At 59.1% G+C, this 19,118-nt stretch overlaps 4 protein-coding genes across 7 annotated transcripts in view; 2 read left to right on the top strand and 2 right to left on the bottom strand.

The window, feature by feature from the left end:
• The window catches only part of XAB2 (XPA binding protein 2), a 10,898-nt gene extending 4,815 nt beyond the window's left edge, over positions 1 to 6,083 (bottom strand). Inside the window, exons 1-7 of the mRNA XM_007107102.4 lie at positions 5,992 to 6,083; positions 3,992 to 4,140; positions 3,566 to 3,689; positions 3,135 to 3,332; positions 1,989 to 2,123; positions 1,745 to 1,909; positions 286 to 430 (exon numbers count right to left, since the gene is read on the bottom strand). Coding sequence (XP_007107164.1) covers positions 286 to 430; positions 1,745 to 1,909; positions 1,989 to 2,123; positions 3,135 to 3,332; positions 3,566 to 3,689; positions 3,992 to 4,140; positions 5,992 to 6,042 — 967 coding nt within the window. The 5' untranslated portion in view covers positions 6,043 to 6,083. The remainder of the gene's footprint in view (positions 1 to 285; positions 431 to 1,744; positions 1,910 to 1,988; positions 2,124 to 3,134; positions 3,333 to 3,565; positions 3,690 to 3,991; positions 4,141 to 5,991) is intronic.
• Positions 6,084 to 6,267: 184 nt separating this feature from the next.
• On the top strand, positions 6,268 to 7,889 carry PET100 (PET100 cytochrome c oxidase chaperone). Its single transcript, XM_007107090.3, has 4 exons — positions 6,268 to 6,376; positions 7,171 to 7,257; positions 7,409 to 7,441; positions 7,747 to 7,889. The coding sequence occupies exons 1-4, from the start codon at positions 6,350 to 6,352 to the stop codon at positions 7,828 to 7,830; spliced, it is 231 nt and encodes a 76-aa protein (XP_007107152.1). The 5' UTR covers positions 6,268 to 6,349; the 3' UTR covers positions 7,831 to 7,889.
• A 35-nt stretch (positions 7,890 to 7,924) lies between these two features.
• On the bottom strand, positions 7,925 to 12,536 carry PCP2 (Purkinje cell protein 2). 2 transcript variants are annotated; one of them, XM_007107091.3, is made up of 4 exons: positions 9,744 to 12,536; positions 9,054 to 9,168; positions 8,685 to 8,809; positions 7,925 to 8,080 (listed from the first exon to the last, which is right to left on the bottom strand). In XM_007107091.3, exons 1-4 carry the CDS (start codon positions 10,149 to 10,151, stop codon positions 7,961 to 7,963), a joined length of 768 nt encoding a protein of 255 aa, XP_007107153.2. In that variant the 5' UTR covers positions 10,152 to 12,536; the 3' UTR covers positions 7,925 to 7,960. The 2 variants fall into 2 exon arrangements, 1 of the variants encoding a protein (XP_007107153.2); XR_003683232.1 differs by lacking the exon at positions 9,744 to 12,536 and having other exon boundaries at positions 8,046 to 8,080; positions 8,506 to 9,683.
• A 1,793-nt stretch (positions 12,537 to 14,329) lies between these two features.
• The window catches only part of STXBP2 (syntaxin binding protein 2), an 8,473-nt gene continuing 3,684 nt past the window's right edge, over positions 14,330 to 19,118 (top strand). The window contains exons 1-13 of one of the 3 annotated variants that reach the window (XM_007107092.3): positions 14,330 to 14,395; positions 15,653 to 15,702; positions 15,981 to 16,062; positions 16,562 to 16,638; positions 16,765 to 16,843; positions 16,931 to 17,034; positions 17,442 to 17,590; positions 17,763 to 17,847; positions 17,935 to 18,065; positions 18,157 to 18,264; positions 18,552 to 18,609; positions 18,766 to 18,831; positions 18,928 to 19,008. In XM_007107092.3, coding sequence (XP_007107154.1) covers positions 14,359 to 14,395; positions 15,653 to 15,702; positions 15,981 to 16,062; positions 16,562 to 16,638; positions 16,765 to 16,843; positions 16,931 to 17,034; positions 17,442 to 17,590; positions 17,763 to 17,847; positions 17,935 to 18,065; positions 18,157 to 18,264; positions 18,552 to 18,609; positions 18,766 to 18,831; positions 18,928 to 19,008 — 1,107 coding nt within the window. In that variant the 5' untranslated portion in view covers positions 14,330 to 14,358. Of the gene's footprint in view, positions 14,396 to 15,067; positions 15,185 to 15,518; positions 15,553 to 15,652; positions 15,703 to 15,980; positions 16,063 to 16,561; positions 16,639 to 16,764; positions 16,844 to 16,930; positions 17,035 to 17,441; positions 17,591 to 17,762; positions 17,848 to 17,934; positions 18,066 to 18,156; positions 18,265 to 18,551; positions 18,610 to 18,765; positions 18,832 to 18,927; positions 19,009 to 19,118 lie in introns of those variants that run through there. The other 2 variants (XM_007107093.4, XM_007107094.4) reach the window with 2 other exon arrangements.

The raw sequence follows: 19,118 nt of genomic DNA on the forward strand, positions 1-19,118 counted from the left end.
GGAACCCCCTCCAATCCCCACCATCCCCCCCCGCCCTTCTTCCCTGCCAAGCTCTGGCCCAGGCCCCCCTCCCCACCCCTGCTGTCCACGCAGCTCTCCCTTCCCGCCAGTGTCCGGCCCAAGCCCCACTGAGAAGTGTTCCCAGTCCTGGCTACCGGCCGAGACCCCACCCACACTGCCCACTCAGACTCCCTCCCTGCCAGCCTCTGACTCCAAGACCCACATCTCCCCTGGCCCAGCCACTCGGGACACGTCCAACCCCTGCGGTCCGCCCCCGCTGCTCACCCTCCTCCTCCCGGCCCAGCTCCGAGGCAGTCTCCATCTTCGCCGCGATCATGCTCTCCTCGAACTGGGCATAGCTGTCGAACACCTGGGTGAAGTCCCGCACGGTCATCACGGTCCGGATGGCCTCCTCGTACACGTCCCGAGCCTGTGGGGATGGGGAAGGTGCTGGCAGGGGAGAGGCACGTGTGCCCACCGCCTGCACACAGGGCATCCGGCAGCACCGCCCTTGGCACCAGTCCCAAATCGGAACCCCCGCAGGGCCTTCCCCGGGCCTGCCCAGCTCCGTCAGCGCACGGCCGTGGTCGGAGCTCCCCTCCCCTCCCTCACTCTGGCAGCAGAGTGAGCTGGGGGCCTCAGCTCCTCAGCAGTAAACCGACACTGACAGCCCCTCACGCAGTCACTGCGGGGCTCGAGTGAGACGCATAAAGGGTCTGGCCCCAGTGAGACCCAATAGGTGAACAGGCACCCTGCAGGGACCCTAACTTCAGCCTGCCACGGAGTGCTCAATCGCTGCTACAAAGTACCCCTCACGCCTGCCTGACCCCCCTCCTGCAGCTCGCATTCTCCCCGTCACCCCCCCCACCAACCCCCGAGGGCAGCATGAAAGGCAAGTGCTGGCATGGGCGAGGCGCATCCCCACCAAGGGCGGGCCCGTCACTCTAGCCCTGTCCCTGGCTGATCCTGCCCCCCCGCCTCTGCCTGGCCGCTGGCTCCGGCAGCCCTCCTGGCCGGTCTCCTGCTGCCGGCCTCGGCCTGTGCGTTCCGCTCAAAGCGTCAGCCTGAAGGGTCTTTGTAAGACACACACCTGGTAGACGTATGTCCTGCTCACGGCCGGCTGGCTGGCGGCTCCCCGCAGCAGGACACAGCCAGCGCCCCCTCAGCCCGCAGGGCCCCCCTTCCCTAGCCCCTCACCACCCCCTCTGAGCCCCGACTCCAGCTCCTCCGTCCCACTCTGCTCCCCCGGCCCAGCCCTCCCCAGCCAGTCCCAAGCCAGCCCCTCCGGGGACCTCTCAGGGCTCCACACCCCGCCCCCCCGCGGCCCCAAGCTCGCCACTCATGGGCCGATGAGAACAGCCAACATGGACACTGACAGAAACACCAACACCTCGGGAGGGACCCTCACACCGGACACCCGCTCGGTGCCTGAGTCCCAGTAGGCAAGGAAGCGACTGTCACTCTCATTTTGCAAATGAGGACACCCAAGCTGAACCAGGTCCAAGGGCAGAGCAGAGAGATCCAGGTCTGGCTGGCCTGAGGTGGGTGCACTCGCCGGCAGGGCCGTGATGCCTGCCTCTCCCCACCTTCAGAAAGGCAAATGTGCGCGGCGCACACACACACACACGTGCCCAAGCAGTCCACGTGCATGTCTTCTGCTTACACGCGTGTCCTCAGGCATCCCCCATACTACGTGCTGGAGGGAGACCCCGCCCCGCTCCCGGAGCCCCGCGTGCTCAGACACCTTCTCGAAGTGACCGCTGCGGATGTAGTAGTCGGCCAGCGAGCACCAGAGCTTGCCCAGTTGGTCGGTGAAGCGGGTGAGGCCCCCGCGGATGATGGCGTCCACACTGAGAGACTGCACCTTGTCCGGGTTCTGGGAGATGAGGTCGCAGAGCTCGTGCCACAGCTGCAAGGCACAGGAAGGAGCGTCAGCCTTGTCCCTGAGGGGGCGAGCCCTCCCGCCCAGCCGTCACCCCGGGGCCCACCTGGTAGTTGGACTTGCCGGCCTTGGACACGAAGCGCTCGTCGTTCACCACGGTGGCCAGGCGCTGTGCGGCCTCGTCCAGCCGGTCGCTCGACTTGAGGTACTCGATGTACTCCTCGGCACTCTCGGGGCTCAGCTGGGCACCCACCCACCCGCCAGCTGTCAGTGGGGCCACAGGGCCATGCCACCGTGCCCCCTCCCACTTTCTGTCAGCCACCCGCCCCACTGTCCCGGACAAGAGCTCGCCCTGCACACCCAGTCATAGCCACACCTGCCCAGCCTGGGCCTCAATGGTCCGGCTCCAGCCCTGACTGGTCCACTCTGGGCCCTGAATGGTCCAGCCTCAGCCCTCACTAGTCCAGCCTGGGCCCTGACTGGTCCAGCCTGAGCCTCACTGTTCCAGCCTGGGCCTCACTGGTCCACCCCCAGCCCTGACTGGTCCAGCCTGGGCCCAGACTGGTCCAGTCTCAGTCCTAACTGGTCCAGCCTGGGCCCCACTGGTCCAGTCTCAGTCCTGACTGGTCCAGCCTGGGCCCCACTGGTCCAGTCTCAGTCCTGACTGGTCCAGCCTGGGCCCCACTGGTCCAGTCTCAGTCCTGACTGGCCTAGCTTAGACATCCTAGTGGTCCAGCCTGCACAGGCCAAGACTTGCTTTCACCACAAGCCCCTAAACAGCACTATGCTAAACATTTCACGACGCATAAGAGACATTATAAGTTCAGGAAAACTGCACAATGCCTCCCCACTATTTGCACCTCGACTCTCAGCCCTGCCTGTTATTTGTTTCCCTAGTCGTTTATCTCCTATTCCCTGCCCTCCTCTCATGGTTGCAGTTTTACTCTGATTTATGCGGTCAGGTAATATGTATCTGTCTGCAAAATTAGACTGAAAGCTCCATGGAGGTAGCAACTGTCTTAGCCACACTGTCCCTGGCACCTGTCTTAATACCTGACATAGTTACTAAAAAACTGTTTGGAGATTAAACACAGAACTCACAAACAAAGGCCTGTCTTAAGAAGCCTTGTTCCCATATTCTGTCTGTTAGGGCAGACAATGTCCCAACGAGCCGGTTTCCGGAAAGTCTTGACCTGGGGGAACTGGCCCACCTGCCTGAGCCTGGCCCCATCTCGCCCTCTGAGGGGCTTACCTTGAGGAAGCGCCGGTAGCCACGCACGGCGGTCTCAGGCAGGGGGTGTGAGCGCAGGAAGCGCAGGTACAAGGGCCAAATACGAGAGTGCTGTGTGATGGGCAACGCTCGGAGGGCACGGTCGAAAGTGCGGCGCGTGTGTGTGACGCGTCCCTGGTCCATCAGGAACTGGCAGTAATCTAGCCACAGCCGGGGCATCTGGAGGTGTGGGGAGAGGCAGGGTCTGAGCTGCCAGCACTACCACCAGGCCATAAAGACACCAGATGTCCATTGCAGCAGGACCCGGAACTCCCATCCCCCTGAAACCAAGTCTCGTTCAACCCTGAGTGCACAGAGGCCACAGGACTCCAACCCCCTGCTCTATCCACCTCCGTGGACTCTGAGCCCCACCTCCCCACTCATCCCCTGGCCCAGCCAGGCCCCCTCCACACCTTGTGCATGAACACAAAGGCCCTCTCATGGCAGTTGTTGACATCTTCGTAGGCAGGGTCAGTCACACAGCGATGCTTCACCTGTGCCCGGCGCGCCTTCAGGTAGCGGTACCAGAGTTTGTAGCTAGGCAGGTGGGGGAGAGGGGAGGGGCAGACAGTGATTGGTCAGCTTTATGGATCTCGGGACCCTTCACCCTGCCCCACGAGACAAGTGCTGGGAGAAGGGGCCTAGGGCGGGGTGACAAGTCTCTGCGATGGTGGAATGGCCGGGACGTCAGGGGAGGTGTGCTCACTGATCAGGGGATGTATATTCGGCAACACAACACATAGCAGTCACGTGGGACCTACTAGCAAGTTCTGGGGTGACTGGATAAGGTGGGGTGGGTGTGGGGCTGGGGCAGGCAGGGCAGCTGCAACCAATCTCACCTGCAGGGCAGCAGCTTCAGCGCCCGCTCATACAGCTGATTGAGTCTGGGCTTCGGGGCACCCTGCTTAAACTCAATGTAGCGGAGCCAGCATTTGACGGAGAACTGGTTCCGCATGATTTCCTCCTCATAGGGGAGGTCCTCCTCCTCCTGCCAGGGCCGGGGTACGGGGAGAAGACAGACCTGTTCTCAGAGCCTGCGCGCAGCACCACTCCACTCCAAACTCCAGACCCCTCCCCAGGTCCCAGATCGCACTCCCCACCATCGGGAGCCCGGTCACCAGACACCCAGATACCAGGAATCTGGTCCAGACCCTTCAGAATACTACTGCCTACAATCTGACCCAGACCATCAAACTCCTTGGTCATGGCGTTCTAGGCCAGATATGAGACTGTCACCCAGACATCACTCTTTTGGCCTTCCTAATCAAGCTATCCACTCTCTGGCCCAGATCACCAGACTCTTTTGCCACCAAGACCCTGGTCCGACGCCAGGTCTCTGCCCTAGACGTCAAGTGTCACCTCCTCACAGCACGGCTCTTCCCAGACACCAGACGTTTGGCACCTCAGGCCCCCACTAGCCAGAGTCTAGCTCAACTCTGCCCCAGAACTTGGAAGCTAGACCCTTATCTCAGAAAGAAAGGTATGTACAAGATGCCTAGCCTTTAACTCGAGACACCAAGAATCTAGTGAAGATGCCAGGCTTCTACTTCAAACACCAAGCCTTTGACTCTTCAGGATTCCACGGGCCATCGCCTGATCAGCTCCACATCACCCGGTCTTTACTTCTGATTCCAGGGTTCTCCCGGTCCAGACACCATGCCCTTATCCCAGAAACTATAACGCTCAGGACCAAACCTAGACCGTTCCCCAAGACACCAAGATTTTACCACTGAAACCAGAGACCTGGACTGGTCGTCATGCCTTTACTTCAAACACCAGGCCTCTCAAGATTAAGCTACGCGAGTCTCCCTTCTCGCCCACTCCCACCCCTCCCCAGGTCCCAGATCGCACTCCCCACCATCGGGAGCCCGGTCACCCGACACCCAGATACCAGGAATCTGGTCCAGACCCTTCAGAATACTACTACCTACAATCTGATCCAGACCATCAGACTCCTTGGTCATGGCGTTCTAGGCCAGATATGAGACTGTCACCCAGACATCACTCTTTTGGCCTTCCTAATCAAGCTATCCACTCTCTGGCCCAGATCACCAGACTCTTTTGCCACCAAGACCCTGGTCCGACGCCAGGTCTCTGCCCTAGACGTCAAGTGTCACCTCCTCACAGCACGGCTCTTCCCAGACACCAGACGTTTGGCACCTCAGGCCCCCACTAGCCAGAGTCTAGCTCAACTCTGCCCCAGAACTTGGAAGCTAGACCCTTATCTCAGAAAGAAAGGTATGTACAAGATGCCTAGCCTTTAACTCGAGACACCAAGAATCTAGTGAAGATGCCAGGCTTCTACTTCAAACACCAAGCCTTTGACTCTTCAGGATTCCACGGGCCATCGCCTGATCAGCTCCACATCACCCGGTCTTTACTTCTGATTCCAGGGTTCTCCCGGTCCAGACACCATGCCCTTATCCCAGAAACTATAACGCTCAGGACCAAACCTAGACCGTTCCCCAAGACACCAAGATTTTACCACTGAAACCAGAGACCTGGACTGGTCGTCAGGCCTTTACTTCAAACACCAGGCCTCTCAAGATTAAGCTACGCGAGTCTCCCTTCTCACCCACTCCCATTTCAGCCCGGGACGCCAGGCCCTTAACTTGAACCACCTGCTCTTTGCTCAGGTCACCTGGGCTCTAACACCAGACCTTTGCTCCTTTGCCTGGTCCGTACATCATGATCCGGTCTCCGGCCCGTAAGGGTCCTCCTGCCCTCAGACCGGCATAACTTTGGCCTAAATCCCCCGGGCGGCCAGGCCCGAATCTCCTGAGGCATCTAAGCCCCAGTGCCCCCAGGCAGGCCACCCCCGGGCCCGCCGCGGACTCACGAAGACAAGGTCCGGCCGCTCCAGCCTCGAGAGGCGCGCCATCACCACCATCTTTCTGGCACTCCAGGTACGCGCAGGAGTCGCGTTATAATGACGTCTCCGGCTGAAGGCCCGCCCCCTAGAACCAGGCCCATTTCCTATTGGTTGAACCCTTTTCGATTGCGCGCCCTGCGTTGTTGACTTTCACGTAGACGCCTAGCTACCGGAAGCAGAGAAGAAGCGCCCGAATATGACGTCATCTCGAAGCTCATCGGACCAATCAGGTTCAGCAGTGGAGCCCTCGGACTCCCAATGAGCTGCTGTTTTGCAGGATGGTTGGCTTTGGGCGGAAGCGGCTTTGAAGCCTGAAAAGAGGGAGATGGGGGTGAAGCTGGAGGTGTTTCGGGTCAGTGAGCACTGGAGCGGTTGCAGGCCTGGGCGCGGGGTCTTCCTGGTTGAGGAGGAGCCTCTGAAAAGGGGGACCTCTGAGAGAGGGCTTTCTGGAGCGAAAGCTCCTGAAATTTGAGAGGGACCTTTACGGTTGGAACCCCAGAGAAGGGGGCACAGGGTTCGGGGCTCTGGGAGCGCTGGTGTGAGGAAAGCCTTCTGAGAAGGGTGATCTGGGGAGGGGGCTCTAAGAAGGAAGGCTTCAGGTTCTGGGGGAGCTCTCGGGGTCATAGTGGATGTCCGTCTTTCTCATAGGTATACTCCTAAAGTTAGGGGAGTAGACTCTGAAGAATGAGGCCTGGGTCTGGGTGTGCTCTGGGATCTAACTAGGGGTGGGATAATGAGGTCTCAAAGAGATGCCTTTACTGTAGTACGAGCTCTTCTGTTCCTGGGGCGACTGTGTGTGTGTGTGTCTGTGTGTGTGTGTGTGTGTCTATGTGTGTCTGTGTGTGTGTGTGTGTGTGTGTGTGTCTGTGTGTGTCTTTCTTTGAGAGGGAGTCTCCCAGACTCGGAGGGGGCTTTTGGAGGGGGCTCTTGGATTATGGAGGCTAGACTTTAAGGTGTGTGGCTTCTGTACCCTTGATGGGAGTTTTGGGGTCCTGGGGGCGCTGGGGAAGCACCAGCCAGGTATGTGTAGAGACCAGCACTGGTCTCTGTCAGGGGATGATCCTCCAGGCTCTAAGCAGCCTCTGCACAGTTTTGGGGTGGTGGGGGTGACTCCTGGCTCTTCTTATTTCGCCCCTGCCCTTCCAGATGACCATCTACCTCACCTTCCCTGTGGCTATGTTCTGGATTGCCAATCAGGCCGAGTGGTTTGAGGACTATGTCATACAGCGCAAGGTGGGCACAGGTTCATTCCGGGGGTGGGGGAGGGTATGGGGCACCAACCTGATGGGGACCAGTGTCTGCCTCCCCTGAGCCAACCCTGCCCTGGGTGTGGGGCTCTGGAGGCTCCTGGCTTGTGTATCCAGCTGTGACTTTGTCCCTACAGAGGGAGCTGTGGCCCCCTGAGAAGGAAGACCAGGTAAGCAACCTCCTTTTCCTCCCACCAGAGGAGGGAGGAGCGTGGGTTCCTGTGGCCATGATGGGACCCTCAGTCATGGGCAGGGAACCAAGAGTGGAGGGACACGTGATTTCCTTATTGCCCTCTCCCTGAAGGTTGAAGCTAATCCCACTTGGACCTGGGTTATAATTGGCACAGGATTCCAGTGTAGTCACTGAACTGTGAAGTGGTGGTCTGGGGGATTAAGGGGAGGGGTGCTGAGAAAGAGGTCCAGGCCCTGAGGTGTGTACGCCCCTCCTTCCTTCCCATCCCACTCCCTTACCCAGCGCCAAGAGCTAGAAGAATTCAAAGAAAGGATACGGAAGCAGCGGGAGGAAAGGCTCCTTCGTGCTGCCCAGCAGAGGTCCTGAGGCCTCCAAGTGCCTGAATCACTGCCTCTCCACCCACAGAATGACACACATACACGGTTCTTCGTTGCTCGTGGAAGTGTTTTATTGTCTGCTTTTGGGGGCCAAATGGGGCCCAGGATGCCTCAGGCCCTCAGGGAGCTTGTGTCTGGGGCTGGGGGCTGCTGTTTCGACGGAAGCTGAGTGCAGTCGGGTCCTGAGGGGTGAGGAGGGGTTGGGGGCTGAGAGTCCCGGCTCGTTTCTGCACTCCATCCTGTGGATGCAGAGGGGTCAGCCAGAGGGCCAAGGGCAGTGCTGGCCAGTGCGGGTGGCAACCGGAGTCCCACCTCCCCCATCTGCCCCCACCATCCCTGAGCTTCTCCACTCCTCACTTACTCAACATTTAGGGTGGTATTTGGGAGCTGGTGGGTCTTGGGGACATCCCTGGGATCTTGATCAGAACCCAAGCTGTGGGTATGTGTGACATGGATACATGGGTGTCTGGATGTGTCCTGGGCATGAGCTTGCGTGCTCTCCACCCTCAAGGTGTCTTCCCAGGAGCGGGTCTATTCTGTCTCGCCTCCTTGAAGTTCTCAGACTTGGGAGCAGGAGCCACAAGTTCTGGCCACAGCTCTGACTTTAACATGCCCCCTGCATGACCTTGATTTCTTCCCAGCCCTGTCTGGGCCTTTGTCCTACCTCTGAACTGGGGTATTGGATTGGCCGGGGTCTTGTGACTGGCAAGTATGCAGGGTGGGCACTCCTACCAGGCGCTCATCCCCAGGGGCAGATGATGGACAGGGGTGGGGGTGGGAGGCAGGGTTATAGAGGGATCAGTGTGGCTGGTCTCTCCTCAGCCCTGGCAGAACATCACCTACCTTGGGGCCCACAGGCTGGAAGCCAGGCAAGGCGCTGACTGTCACACGCTGGTCATCCATGCGGCGGCCCTGGGTACTGGCCAGCATGTCCATGAGACTGTCCATCTCGGGTGCAGGGCCACTCTCTGCATGAAGCAGAGGCCATGGGGAAGAACTCAGCCCAGCTGGAGGCCCCCAACCCATCCCTCCACCCCCACTCACATTCTCCAGGAAGCATGCTCACATCTGCCCCCAACCCACAGGCATCTCTGTCCCCACTTGCCTGCTCACTTTCTCAGACCCTTGCCCACTGGTCCCCCAGATGGCCACTTGCCCCATTCACGCCCCCCCATCACACCCACTTCCGCACACCTCCCTGCCCACTCTCACGGCCCTCGGAGGCTGGGCCCGGCCCCGCCTGCAGGGAGCAGCGCTGCTCTTCCATCCGGCCGCCCTGCACGTGGCTCAGCAGGTTGAAGAAGCCCTCCTGGTCTGGGGAGCCCGCCTGGGGGACAGACACACTCAGTCCGGCCGGCCCCTCAGCTGGAGGAGCCCTCAGCTCCCCTCCTGGCCGGCCAGCTTCCCCCCGACCCCCGGGCCTGCCCTGCCCCTTCTGTGGCTCTCACCATGGTGCCCGCCGATGTGCTGCTCTGCAGAGCTGCTCGGAATGAGACATGAGTCTCCTTCTCAATCCCGGCCCCCGCCCCAGGGGCCGCACCAGCAGTGCCATGTCACGTGGTGCTGCCCCAAGGGAGAGGGCCACCGTCCTAGATTGGGGCCTGACTGCGGGGTGGCCCAGGGGCTGGGACACGAGCCAGGGGAACATCCCCCTGACAGCTCCTAAGTCCCAGCATCCCTCACTTCACAGGGTGTCAGCACTAAGAGCCCTGACCTCTGCCCTGGGGCTGGGTTAGGCACTCGGACCCTCCCGCCCACCAGCACCTTCTTGGGTGGCAACTGGGTCAGGGGGCCCAGGAGACTCACTTGCTAATTAGGTGCCCTACAAACTAATTAACCTTGTCATTCACGGGTCCTTGAGTTGGCGGTGGGGTGGGGGGGTGGGCAGCGGGGCCTGCTCACCTTGTCGCAGGAGGCCGAGCCCCCATCCTCTTTCTCTTCCTGGTCCATCATTGTCCCTGCTCCCCTCCCCGAGTCCTGTCCACCTCTCCACTGGCCTCTGCCCTGGCCCCGTGTCAGAGAAGGCTTTTTAAGAGACTGGGACGTGGCGGGGAGTGGATACCCAGCCCCAAATCCCCGGCTCACGCCCCATCTGCTCCCACCCAAGCTTAAGCCCCATAAAGATGATCCAGATAATTGTTTTTGCAGCGAGAGGCCGGGGCTGCCGTGGGGGTAGGAGGCAGGGTGACCTGGGTTCGGACATTGTTGGCCCAGCAGGACTCGCTGGGGCCCAAGGACTCTCAGGTGGGGTGCAGCAGTCGGCCAAAGCAGCGCCCCCACAGTGGGGAGCTTGGGCTGGCTGGGCCCCATAGGGAGAGGACAGGGCCATAGGGCAGCCGAGGTGAGGTCTGAAGCTACCCAGCTTGCCCACCGATATCTGTCAGAAAGGCAGTTGCCATCCGCAGGTGGCGGGAGGAGGGGAAGCTGGGCCCGAGGACCCCTGAGGCTCCACCGGCTGGCCTCTGTCTCCTGGCCACCCTTCCTCTACTCACTGTCCCCTGGTCTGTTTGCCCACCCCCTACTCCCAAAACAGGAAGGTCTGGTAGCCCCTGTCTCCCCACTGCCAATGCCAGGGTGGTCTGTCTCCTCTGATCTTTCTCCCCAGCCCGGCCTAGGGACTGGAGGCTAGACTCCTGGGGAGGAAAGCCCCTGCCCCCTCCGCTGAGCAGCTATGGCTCTCCCTCAGTGCCCTGGGAGAGGATGCTGCTGGGAGGATCCCACCTGCACCCCACCCCATCCCCAGGATGCCTTTCTGGAAACGAGTTAAAGTTTCTTCTCACAATACATGGGCCACGCTCTCATCACCTCTGCTCAATTGAAAAGCTTGGTCCTCCTCCCCAGGCAGCCCCCCACCATCCGGAGCCCCCATTCACACCCTCTCCATGGCCCCAAGACCCGGATGCCAACGTGATGTCCTGCTCCTCCCCAGACATGTTAGTTTCCCAGGCTGCCTTAATAAAATGTCCCAAACTGGGTAGCTTAGAGCAACAAACGTTTATTGTCATACGGTTCTGGAGACCGGAAGTACAGAATCGAGGTGTTGGCAGGGCTATACTCCTGTAGCATGGAAGAGAGGGTGTTTCCTTGCCTCTCCCTGGGTTCTTGTGGCTGCTGGCAGCCCTTGGTGTCCCTTGGCTTGTAGCAGCAGGACTTCAGTCTCTGCCTCTGTTGTCACAGATGTCCCCCTTGTGTCCTTCACATGGCTGTCATAAGACATGGACACCAGTCACGTTGCTTTAGGGATTCACCCTCCTGCAGCACAACCTCATCTTTACTAATTGCACCTGCAGAAACCCTATTTCCAAATAAGGGCATGTTCTAAGGTTCTGGGGGTTAGGACTTCAACACACTTTTTTGTTCCGTGAGCAGCTTTGAGCCTGTAACAGCAGAAGACCTTGGTCATCCTCACTGAGTATAATGAGAGGTTTCAGACTCTACAGAGCCTCACCACCAGGGGACAGGCTGAGAAGCTAGAGGTGGTCCCAGCTTCCTCAGGGTCTCCCAGCTCCCTCCTTTGCCCCTGCAATCCATCCTTCCTCCCAGGAGCTGCAAGGGTCCCCTCCTTCCCCTGCTCAGAACTCTCTCTTGGCCCCCATTGTCCTCGGGAGAAAACCCGAGCACCTTGGGATCATGGGAACGTTCTAAACTTGACCGGTTATACCGGCCATCATTTAAAAATCTACAAACAACAAATGCTAATGAGGGTGTAGAGAAAAGGGAACCCTCCTCCTACACCATTGGTGGGGATGTAAATTGGTGCAGGAAAACAGTGTGGAGGTTCCTCAGAAAACTAAAAATAGAACTACATTATGATCCAGCAATCCCACTCCTGGGCATATACCCAGACAAAACTATAATTTGAAAAGATACATGCAAAGATACATGAAAAGATATACCCAGTGTTCATTGCAGCATTGTTTACAATAGTCAAGACATGGAAGCAATCTAAATATCCGTTGACAGAGGAATGGATAAAGCAGATGTAGTAAATATATACAATGGAATATTAGTCATGAAAAAGAATGAAATAATGCCATTTGCAGCAACATGGATGGACCTAGAGATTATCATACTAAATGAAGTAAGTCAGAAAGAGAAAGACAAATACCATATGGTATCACTTATATGTGGAATCTAAAATATGACACAAATGAACTTATCTACAAAACAACGGACTCACAGACATAGAGAACAGACTTGTGGTTGCCAAGGGGGGGAATGGGGGATGGATTGGGAGTTTGGGATTAGCAGACGCAAACTATTATACATAGAATGGATAAACGACAAAGTCCTACTGTACAGCACAGGGAACTATATTCAATATCCTGTGATAAATCATAATGGAAAATAATATATACATAGGGACTCCCCTGGTGGTGCAGTGGTTAAGAATCTGCCCGCCAATGCAGGGGACACGGGTTTGAGCCCTGCTCCAGGAAGATCCCACATGCCATGGGGCAACTAAGCCCGTGAGCCACAGCTACTGAGCCTGCACTCTAGAGCCTGCGAGCCACAACTACTGAGCCCATGAGCCACAACTACTGAGCCCATGTGCCACAACTACTGAAGCCAGCACGCCCAGAGCCCTGCTCTGCAACAAGAGGCCACCGCAATGAGAAGCCCATGCACGGCAATGAAGAGTAGCCCCCCACTCGCCGCAACTAGAGAAAGCCTACGTGCAGCAAGGATGACCCAACGCAGCCAAAAATAATTAATTTAAAAAAATATATATATATATACATATATGTATATTCTCAGAATCACTTTGCTGTACAGCAGAAATTAACATTGTATATCAACTCTATGTCAATAAAATAAATTTAAAAAAACAAAATTGGTGATGGATACACAACTGTGAATATGCTAAAAGCCATTAAACTGTATGCTCTCAGTGATCAAATTGTATGGTATGTGAATTATATTGCAATAAAACTATGAAAGAAAGAGGGAAAAGGAGAGGATGGGAGGGAGGGGGAGAGAGAAAGAGAAGGTGAGCAAGAAAGAGAAAGAGAAAGAAATAAAGAAAGAAAAGGAAAATGGAAAGAAAACCCCAAACTCCTACATAGAGAGAACAGCCATCCTGGTTTGCCCAGGACTGTCCCAGTTTTAGCACTGAAAGTCCTGGGTCCTGTGAACCCCTCAATCCAAGGCAAATCGGGTTAGTCCTACCATGTCCCACAGAGGTCTGGCCTCTGTGGCCCCTCCAACCTCACCTCACTCCAGCCACTCCTCTGAGCTCATCCCTCCCTTCTCTCTGCATGGTTGCTCCCTGATGTCATTCAGGCTTAAGCCTAAAGGCCACACCTATAGGGTACCCCTCTGGCACCACCTCAATAAAGCGCCCCCCACCGTGGCACTTGTTATCAGGTCACTGTTTATTTCCTTAAGGCATAACCGATCATCTTCTATCCCCTCCTCCTCCATTCAACTTTAAGTGCTGCCTGGCAGGCTTTCTGGTGTTATTCACTGTGGTCAGTCCCATGCCTGTCCCATGAAAGTGGCAGAGGACCTGGCCCCTGGCCGACTCTTAAGAAACATGGCCAAATAAAAGCACGGGTTTGGGACTGAACCAGCTTAGGACTCTGCATTCACACACGTGTGTCACACTTTAAATCCTCATTTAAAGGATGAGGTGCTGCTGGACTGGGCCCTTTGCATGACAAGGTGTCAGCCCTTTGCTGGTGCACAGCAGGGGCAGGCCCTGAAATTTCTAGTCGAGCGTGAATGGAGGTGTGTGTGTGTGTGTGTGTGTGTGTGTGTGTGTGTGTGAGAGAGAGAGAGAGAGAGGGAGTCTGCAAGTGGTTGACCATGCCACTGAATCCACGTGCGTATCAGCAAGGCCATGACCAGCATACCTCCTGGGACAGACTCGTGTTTCAGGTTGCAATAGGCCTACTCATCACGTGGCCTTGGGCAAGGGTCCGGCCGAGCCGCTGTTTCATTGTCTATCCCGCATCTCCCGTCAGGGTCTCTGGCAGGATCGACTGAGAACCTGGCACAGGTCCCTAGCACACAGTAGTTGCAGGCTTAGCTTCAACCATCTCTCCAGGCCTCCTCCCCAGTTTATCAAGTGTTGCCTAAGCCCGCTGCTGCTGCTAAACTCGGGTACATTAGATAAGTGGGTCACGGGTTTGTGGCCCCGCGGCTCCGGGTGGGCACACAGTATCTTTCAGACAGAGAGAAACTTCGGGCAGGGTGGAGCTGTGCCTGAAGAAGATGAAGAGGTTATTACTGCCTTGCGATCCCACTTTCTCGCTGCACACAAGCTAGGGAAGTGTGTCTGAGCTCACTTCTGTGAGTGCGTCGTCCGGCGACCTGATGCGCGTCTGCGAGGACTCATTCGCGGGTCGGCTCCACACGGAACCCATCTTCCTCTGTGAAAAACCGACGGCGGGGCGGGGCCAGGTGCGAAGGGGGCGGGAGCCAGGCCCCGCGGGGCGGACTCCAAGTGGATGACGCTCAGGGCCACGCCCCCACCTTGGGACAGACCCGGAAGCGGCGGCGCCCCTAGGGGAAGATGGCGCCCTCGGGGCTGAAGGCGGTGGTGGGGGAAAGTGAGTGCCGCCCCCTGGGGGCGGGGGGCCGGGTGCGCACGGATTCTGGGACCCAGGCGGCGGGGAGTTGGGGGCCTGGCTGGGCGTCGAGCACCTGACGCTCGAGGGGGCGGACGGGGACTTGGCCTCAGCTGGATGTCCCGTCTCTCCCTTGAGGGAGCGGAACAAAGTTGGGAGACAGAACTCCGGGGACCCAAAGGAATCAGACTAAGGGTGGCGTAGACAGGCGCTGGGCAGGGACTCCTGGGCCCCCTAGGGTGCCAGCGGGGGGAGGGCACAGCTGGACATCCAGACTCCCGGATCTGTGAGCCGGGCAAAGTCCGGCGAGCAGGACTCTTGGGGCCCCTGGTGCGGACGGGGGCCGGGCCTGGGTGCGCTGGTCAGCGACCCCAGGTGGTGAGAGTGATCAGGGGACGCGTCCGGGCCCCTATCCAGGTCCATGGGTGGGGGACGCCTTCCTCCTTGCCCGGTCGCTAAGAGCCCCATGCAGCGTGAGGACCCAGGCATCCAGGCCCCTCAGGCTGGGTTCTTGGGGGAGGGGTGGAGGTCGCCCCCTCCCCCACCTCCGGTAGTTCCGGCCTCAGCGGCTCCTTCCGCTCTGCCCGTCATGATAACTGTGGACACGACACTCTTGCCGGGCGGGGCTGCCTATCCACTCCCTCCGCTAGGCAGGGCCCAGTGTGGCTCAAACCCCGACTGAAAAAGGAGCCTCCTACATAGGAGTTAATGGGGAGACAGGAGAATCGCTGATTCCATTTTACAGATGAGGAAACTGAGTCTGGATGTTGGGTAATAGGATGACCACAGCCAGGCATGCCTCAGACCAGGGATCCAGGGGTCCTGTGTTCTGGTCCAGGGGAAACTGATGGAGGTGGAATGAGGGTGTGGCTGAAATATACCGGCCAGGAGTACTTGAGTAGCAGATAGGGAGGCTGAGAGCTCTGGAGGCAGGTAGACCTGTTATGTGAGTCTTGGCTTTCCAGTTATTCGTTTATCTAAAGCATAGTTATCCAGCGGCTACTTATGCCTCAGGCACTCGCCACTTAAGTGCTGAGGGTGCTTATGCAACTTACTTCTCTTCTCTGAACCTCAGTGGCCCCGTCTATAAATTGGGGGTGGCTAGGAGCTACCTCACAGGACTGGGCGGAGGAGTAAATGTGAGTTCAGATGGAGGTCCAGCCCGGGACCCAGAAGGTTTGGGGGCACGATGGGGCCAGAGGACCTGGCATCCTGAGCCTGCCCCTCACTTCCCCGCAGAAATTTTGAGCGGAGTCATTCGGAGCGTCAAGAAGGATGGGGAGTGGAAGGTAGGGGTGAGATAGAATGCCTTGTCCAAACCCATGTGGGGGGCCCTGAATGTGGGACTCCCTCCAACTCCTTAAGGAGGTTGCTGGGCCACAGAGGTGGGGTCAGGTGGGCCAGTCTGGGATGGGGTGGGTTGGGGATGGGGTCCTGTGTGCTCGTGTTCAACCAGCTCTTGAAGCTGTCAGGCCTGCCCACTGCCCCAGCCCCTCCTCAGGGACAGCTTCAGCCTCTCCCGCCCTCTTGTCTGTCCACCGCTCCATCTGTCCATCCATCTGGACAGGTGCTCATCATGGACCACCCGAGTATGCGCATCTTGTCGTCCTGCTGCAAGATGTCAGACATCCTGGCTGAGGGCATCACCAGTGAGTGGACACTCCCACCCCACGCTGCCCAGATGGGACCTGACTGTGGGTTCCCCTCACGTTCTCCAGAACTCCCAAATATGCAGCTTACTGCACAGACAGCCCTGATCTGGGAGCCCATGATAGGCAGACTTCCCATGCAGGGCTCCCTGGCTGTGGTCCCTAAGGGGTCAGCCTCCCTGGCTGTGCAGCCCCTGTGTGTGGAACCCCATGTAGGACTCTCAGTGCATGACGTCCAGAATGGACAACTTTCTCTGGGCGATGCCCAAGGGGTATGACTATGTGACCCCCGAATGTGCAGGACCCTGCCCGTGTAACTCTTAGCCGTGTGACCCATGGGTGTGCACCTCCTGCTTAGGACCCATAGGGAGTGCAGTCCCCCTGCTTCACTCCAGGATCTGACCCTCCTTCCCAAGTGTCCAGCTCCCCGAGTCAGAGGCTCCCCATGTGCCCTGGCCCCACTGCCATCCACATGTGCCCCCTCCTCTGTTCCTACTAGTTGTGGAGGACATCAACAAACGGCGAGAACCCATCCCCAGTCTGGAGGCCATTTATCTGCTGAGCCCCACGGAGAAGGTGCCTATGTGAGCGGGTGTGTGCGTGCATGTCTGCAGTGTATGGGGGACAGGCAGCTGACTGGAGGCTGGGGCGGGGGATGGTCGGTCTAGGGGCCAGGCCTGGAGAGTGATCCGCATTCCTCAGTCGGTGCAGGCCCTGATCGCAGACTTCCAGGGGACCCCGACCTTCACCTACAAAGCGGCACACGTCTTCTTCACTGACAGTGAGTGAGGAGAGCCAGTGGGGTGGGGGTCAGGGCGATGGGGTGTGCGGGATGCCCTGGCCTGATGCCCCCTCTTGCCCACCCCAGCCTGCCCCGAGCCCCTGTTCTGTGAGCTGGGCCGCTCCCGGCTGGCGAAGGTGGTGAAGACGCTGAAAGAGATCCACCTTGCCTTCCTCCCGTACGAGGCTCAGGTACAGCCCAGGCTAGTCCTGGGCAGGGGTGGGGGTCTGTCACCAAACGTCCCAGGTTCCCTCAGAAACAGGCACCGAGGCAAGTAAAGGGGACACTGAATCAGAAAGCAAAGGAGCCAACACCGGGCGGAATGAGCTCGTAGCGCTGTGGCACCCGGAGTTCCGTCCCATTGGGCAACGGCAGGGGGCAGCATAGAGCTCACCTCAGCGTCGTCCCACCCAAGTTGGAGGGGGCTGAGGTATTTCTCCACCTCCTCCTCTAGACAGGAGTTGGGGGCTGCCCCAGACCTGCCTCCTGGATGGCAGAGCAGGCTCCAGAGACCAGAGGAAGCCCCAGGGAGTGGCAGGTGGCGGCTGCTGGAGTTGGGCAGGGGCACACCTCCAGCGGCGGCTCTCTGCCCTCCCAGGTGTTCTCCTTGGATGCACCGCACAGCACCTACAATCTCTACTGCCCCTTCCGGGCCGGCGAACGGACACGGCAGCTCGAAGCTTTGGCCCAGCAGATCGCCACCCTGTGCGCCACACTGCAAGAGTACCCGGCCATCCGCTATCACAAGTGGGGACCCCACCTGGACGCCACCGTCTGACCTTGACCCCATCCTGTTTCCAACCCCAGCCCCAGTCCTCACCCTGCTCCCTAACCCCATCCCCGACCCCCAGTCTGCGCCTGGCCCTCCCCAACCCCACGCCCTGAGCCCCCCCCCCACATCTGCCCACCCCACCCCCAGGGGCCCAGAGGACACGGCCCAGCTGGCCCACGCCGTCCTAGCCAAGCTGAACGCCTTCAAGGCAGACACTCCCAGTCTGGGCGAGGTGAGGGGGCTTTCTGGGGAGGTGGGGGGAGGGCCCAGCCAGGGTCAGGGTCAATGTCCTCATCCCCGCCCACCCCCTCCACCCCAGGGCCCTGAGAAAAGTCGCTCACAGCTACTCATCATGGACCGGGCGGCCGACCCCGTGTCCCCGCTGTTGCACGAGCTCACCTTCCAGGCCATGGCCTATGACCTGCTGGACATCGAGCAGGACACGTACAGGTGGGTGGACCCTAGGACGCGCCATCTGCCATCACTGCGGACCTGGGTCCTCTGCCAGTGCCCCCGACCCTCAGGTCTCCCGCTCCCCCAGGTATGAGACCACGGGGCTCAGCGAGGCCCGGGAGAAGGCCGTGCTGCTGGACGAGGACGATGACCTGTGGGTGGACCTGCGGCACATGCACATCGCAGATGTGTCCAAGTACGGGCACGTGGTGGGCGCCGGGGGTGTGGGCCCTTCCGCACGCGGTCCCCACCCCCTCCCACCCCTTTGTGGACAGGGTACGTGGCCTCCCGCTCTGGGTGAGCGCCCCTCCACGAGCCACACCCCTCAGCTGGCCTCCCCGGTGCGTCCCCAGCGTGGGCTCTCACGTGGCCTGTGTCTCCTGGCTCCCATCCCCTGGCCGTGCAATGCCCCCCCCACTCTGCCATCAAACTACGGTCTTGGCACCCGTCCCCACCCTCTCCCCTGCCCACTCTCACTGCCAGGAAGGTCACGGAGCTCCTGAAGACATTCTGTGAGAGCAAGAGGCTGACCACAGACAAGGTAGGGTGTGGGCCTGTGTCAGGGTGGGCAGCTTGGGAGGAACGCCCCTCCCACGCCCCCCCCCAAAGATGGGGGCAGGGCCTCAGTCTGGATCCCTAGCCTGCAGCAGGGGCCTCTGGTAGGCAGAGCCTGGCTCACTCTCCTCCCTGTCCCCAGGCCAACATCAAAGACCTGTCCCACATCCTGAAAAAGATGCCACAGTACCAGAAGGAGCTGAACAAGGTGACCGGGGGCGGGGAACCTGCCCCCCTCCAACTGCCACCCCGTCTCCACCCTGACTCAGCTTCTGTTACCCCAATTCCCACCCCTGCCCCTCAGTATTCTACGCACCTGCATTTAGCTGATGACTGCATGAAGCACTTCAAGGGCTGTGTGGAGAAGCTGTGCAGTGTGGAGCAGGTGGGGTGAGCCCGGGACAGGGGTGGGGTCTGTGGAGGGGAGGCTGGGAGTGTGGGGGCGGGGTCTGTGGAGGAGGCGGGGGTCTGTGGGGGAGGCGGGGCCTGTGAGGG

The sequence above is a fragment of the Physeter macrocephalus genome, chromosome 2, assembly GCF_002837175.3.
Source record: "Physeter macrocephalus isolate SW-GA chromosome 2, ASM283717v5, whole genome shotgun sequence".
NCBI lineage: Eukaryota > Metazoa > Chordata > Mammalia > Artiodactyla > Physeteridae > Physeter > Physeter macrocephalus.

Bases quoted from the DNA above. Each gene is read 5' to 3' on its own strand.
- PET100 (XM_007107090.3), top strand. From the start codon at position 6,350: ATGGGGGTGAAGCTGGAGGTGTTTCGG. The intron at 6,377-7,170 runs GTCAGTGAGCAC...CTGCCCTTCCAG, and splicing joins TGAAGCTGGAGGTGTTTCGG to ATGACCATCTACCTCACCTT. The intron at 7,442-7,746 runs GTAAGCAACCTC...TCCCTTACCCAG, and splicing joins CCCCTGAGAAGGAAGACCAG to CGCCAAGAGCTAGAAGAATT.
- PCP2 (XM_007107091.3), bottom strand. From the start codon at position 10,151: ATGGGGCCCAGCCAGCCCAAGCTCCCCACTGTGGGGGCGCTGCTTTGG. The intron at 9,169-9,743 runs GTGAGCAGGCCC...TCTGTCCCCCAG, and splicing joins GCTCGGCCTCCTGCGACAAG to GCGGGCTCCCCAGACCAGGA. The intron at 8,810-9,053 runs GTGAGAGTGGGC...TGCTTCATGCAG, and splicing joins GGGCCCAGCCTCCGAGGGCC to AGAGTGGCCCTGCACCCGAG.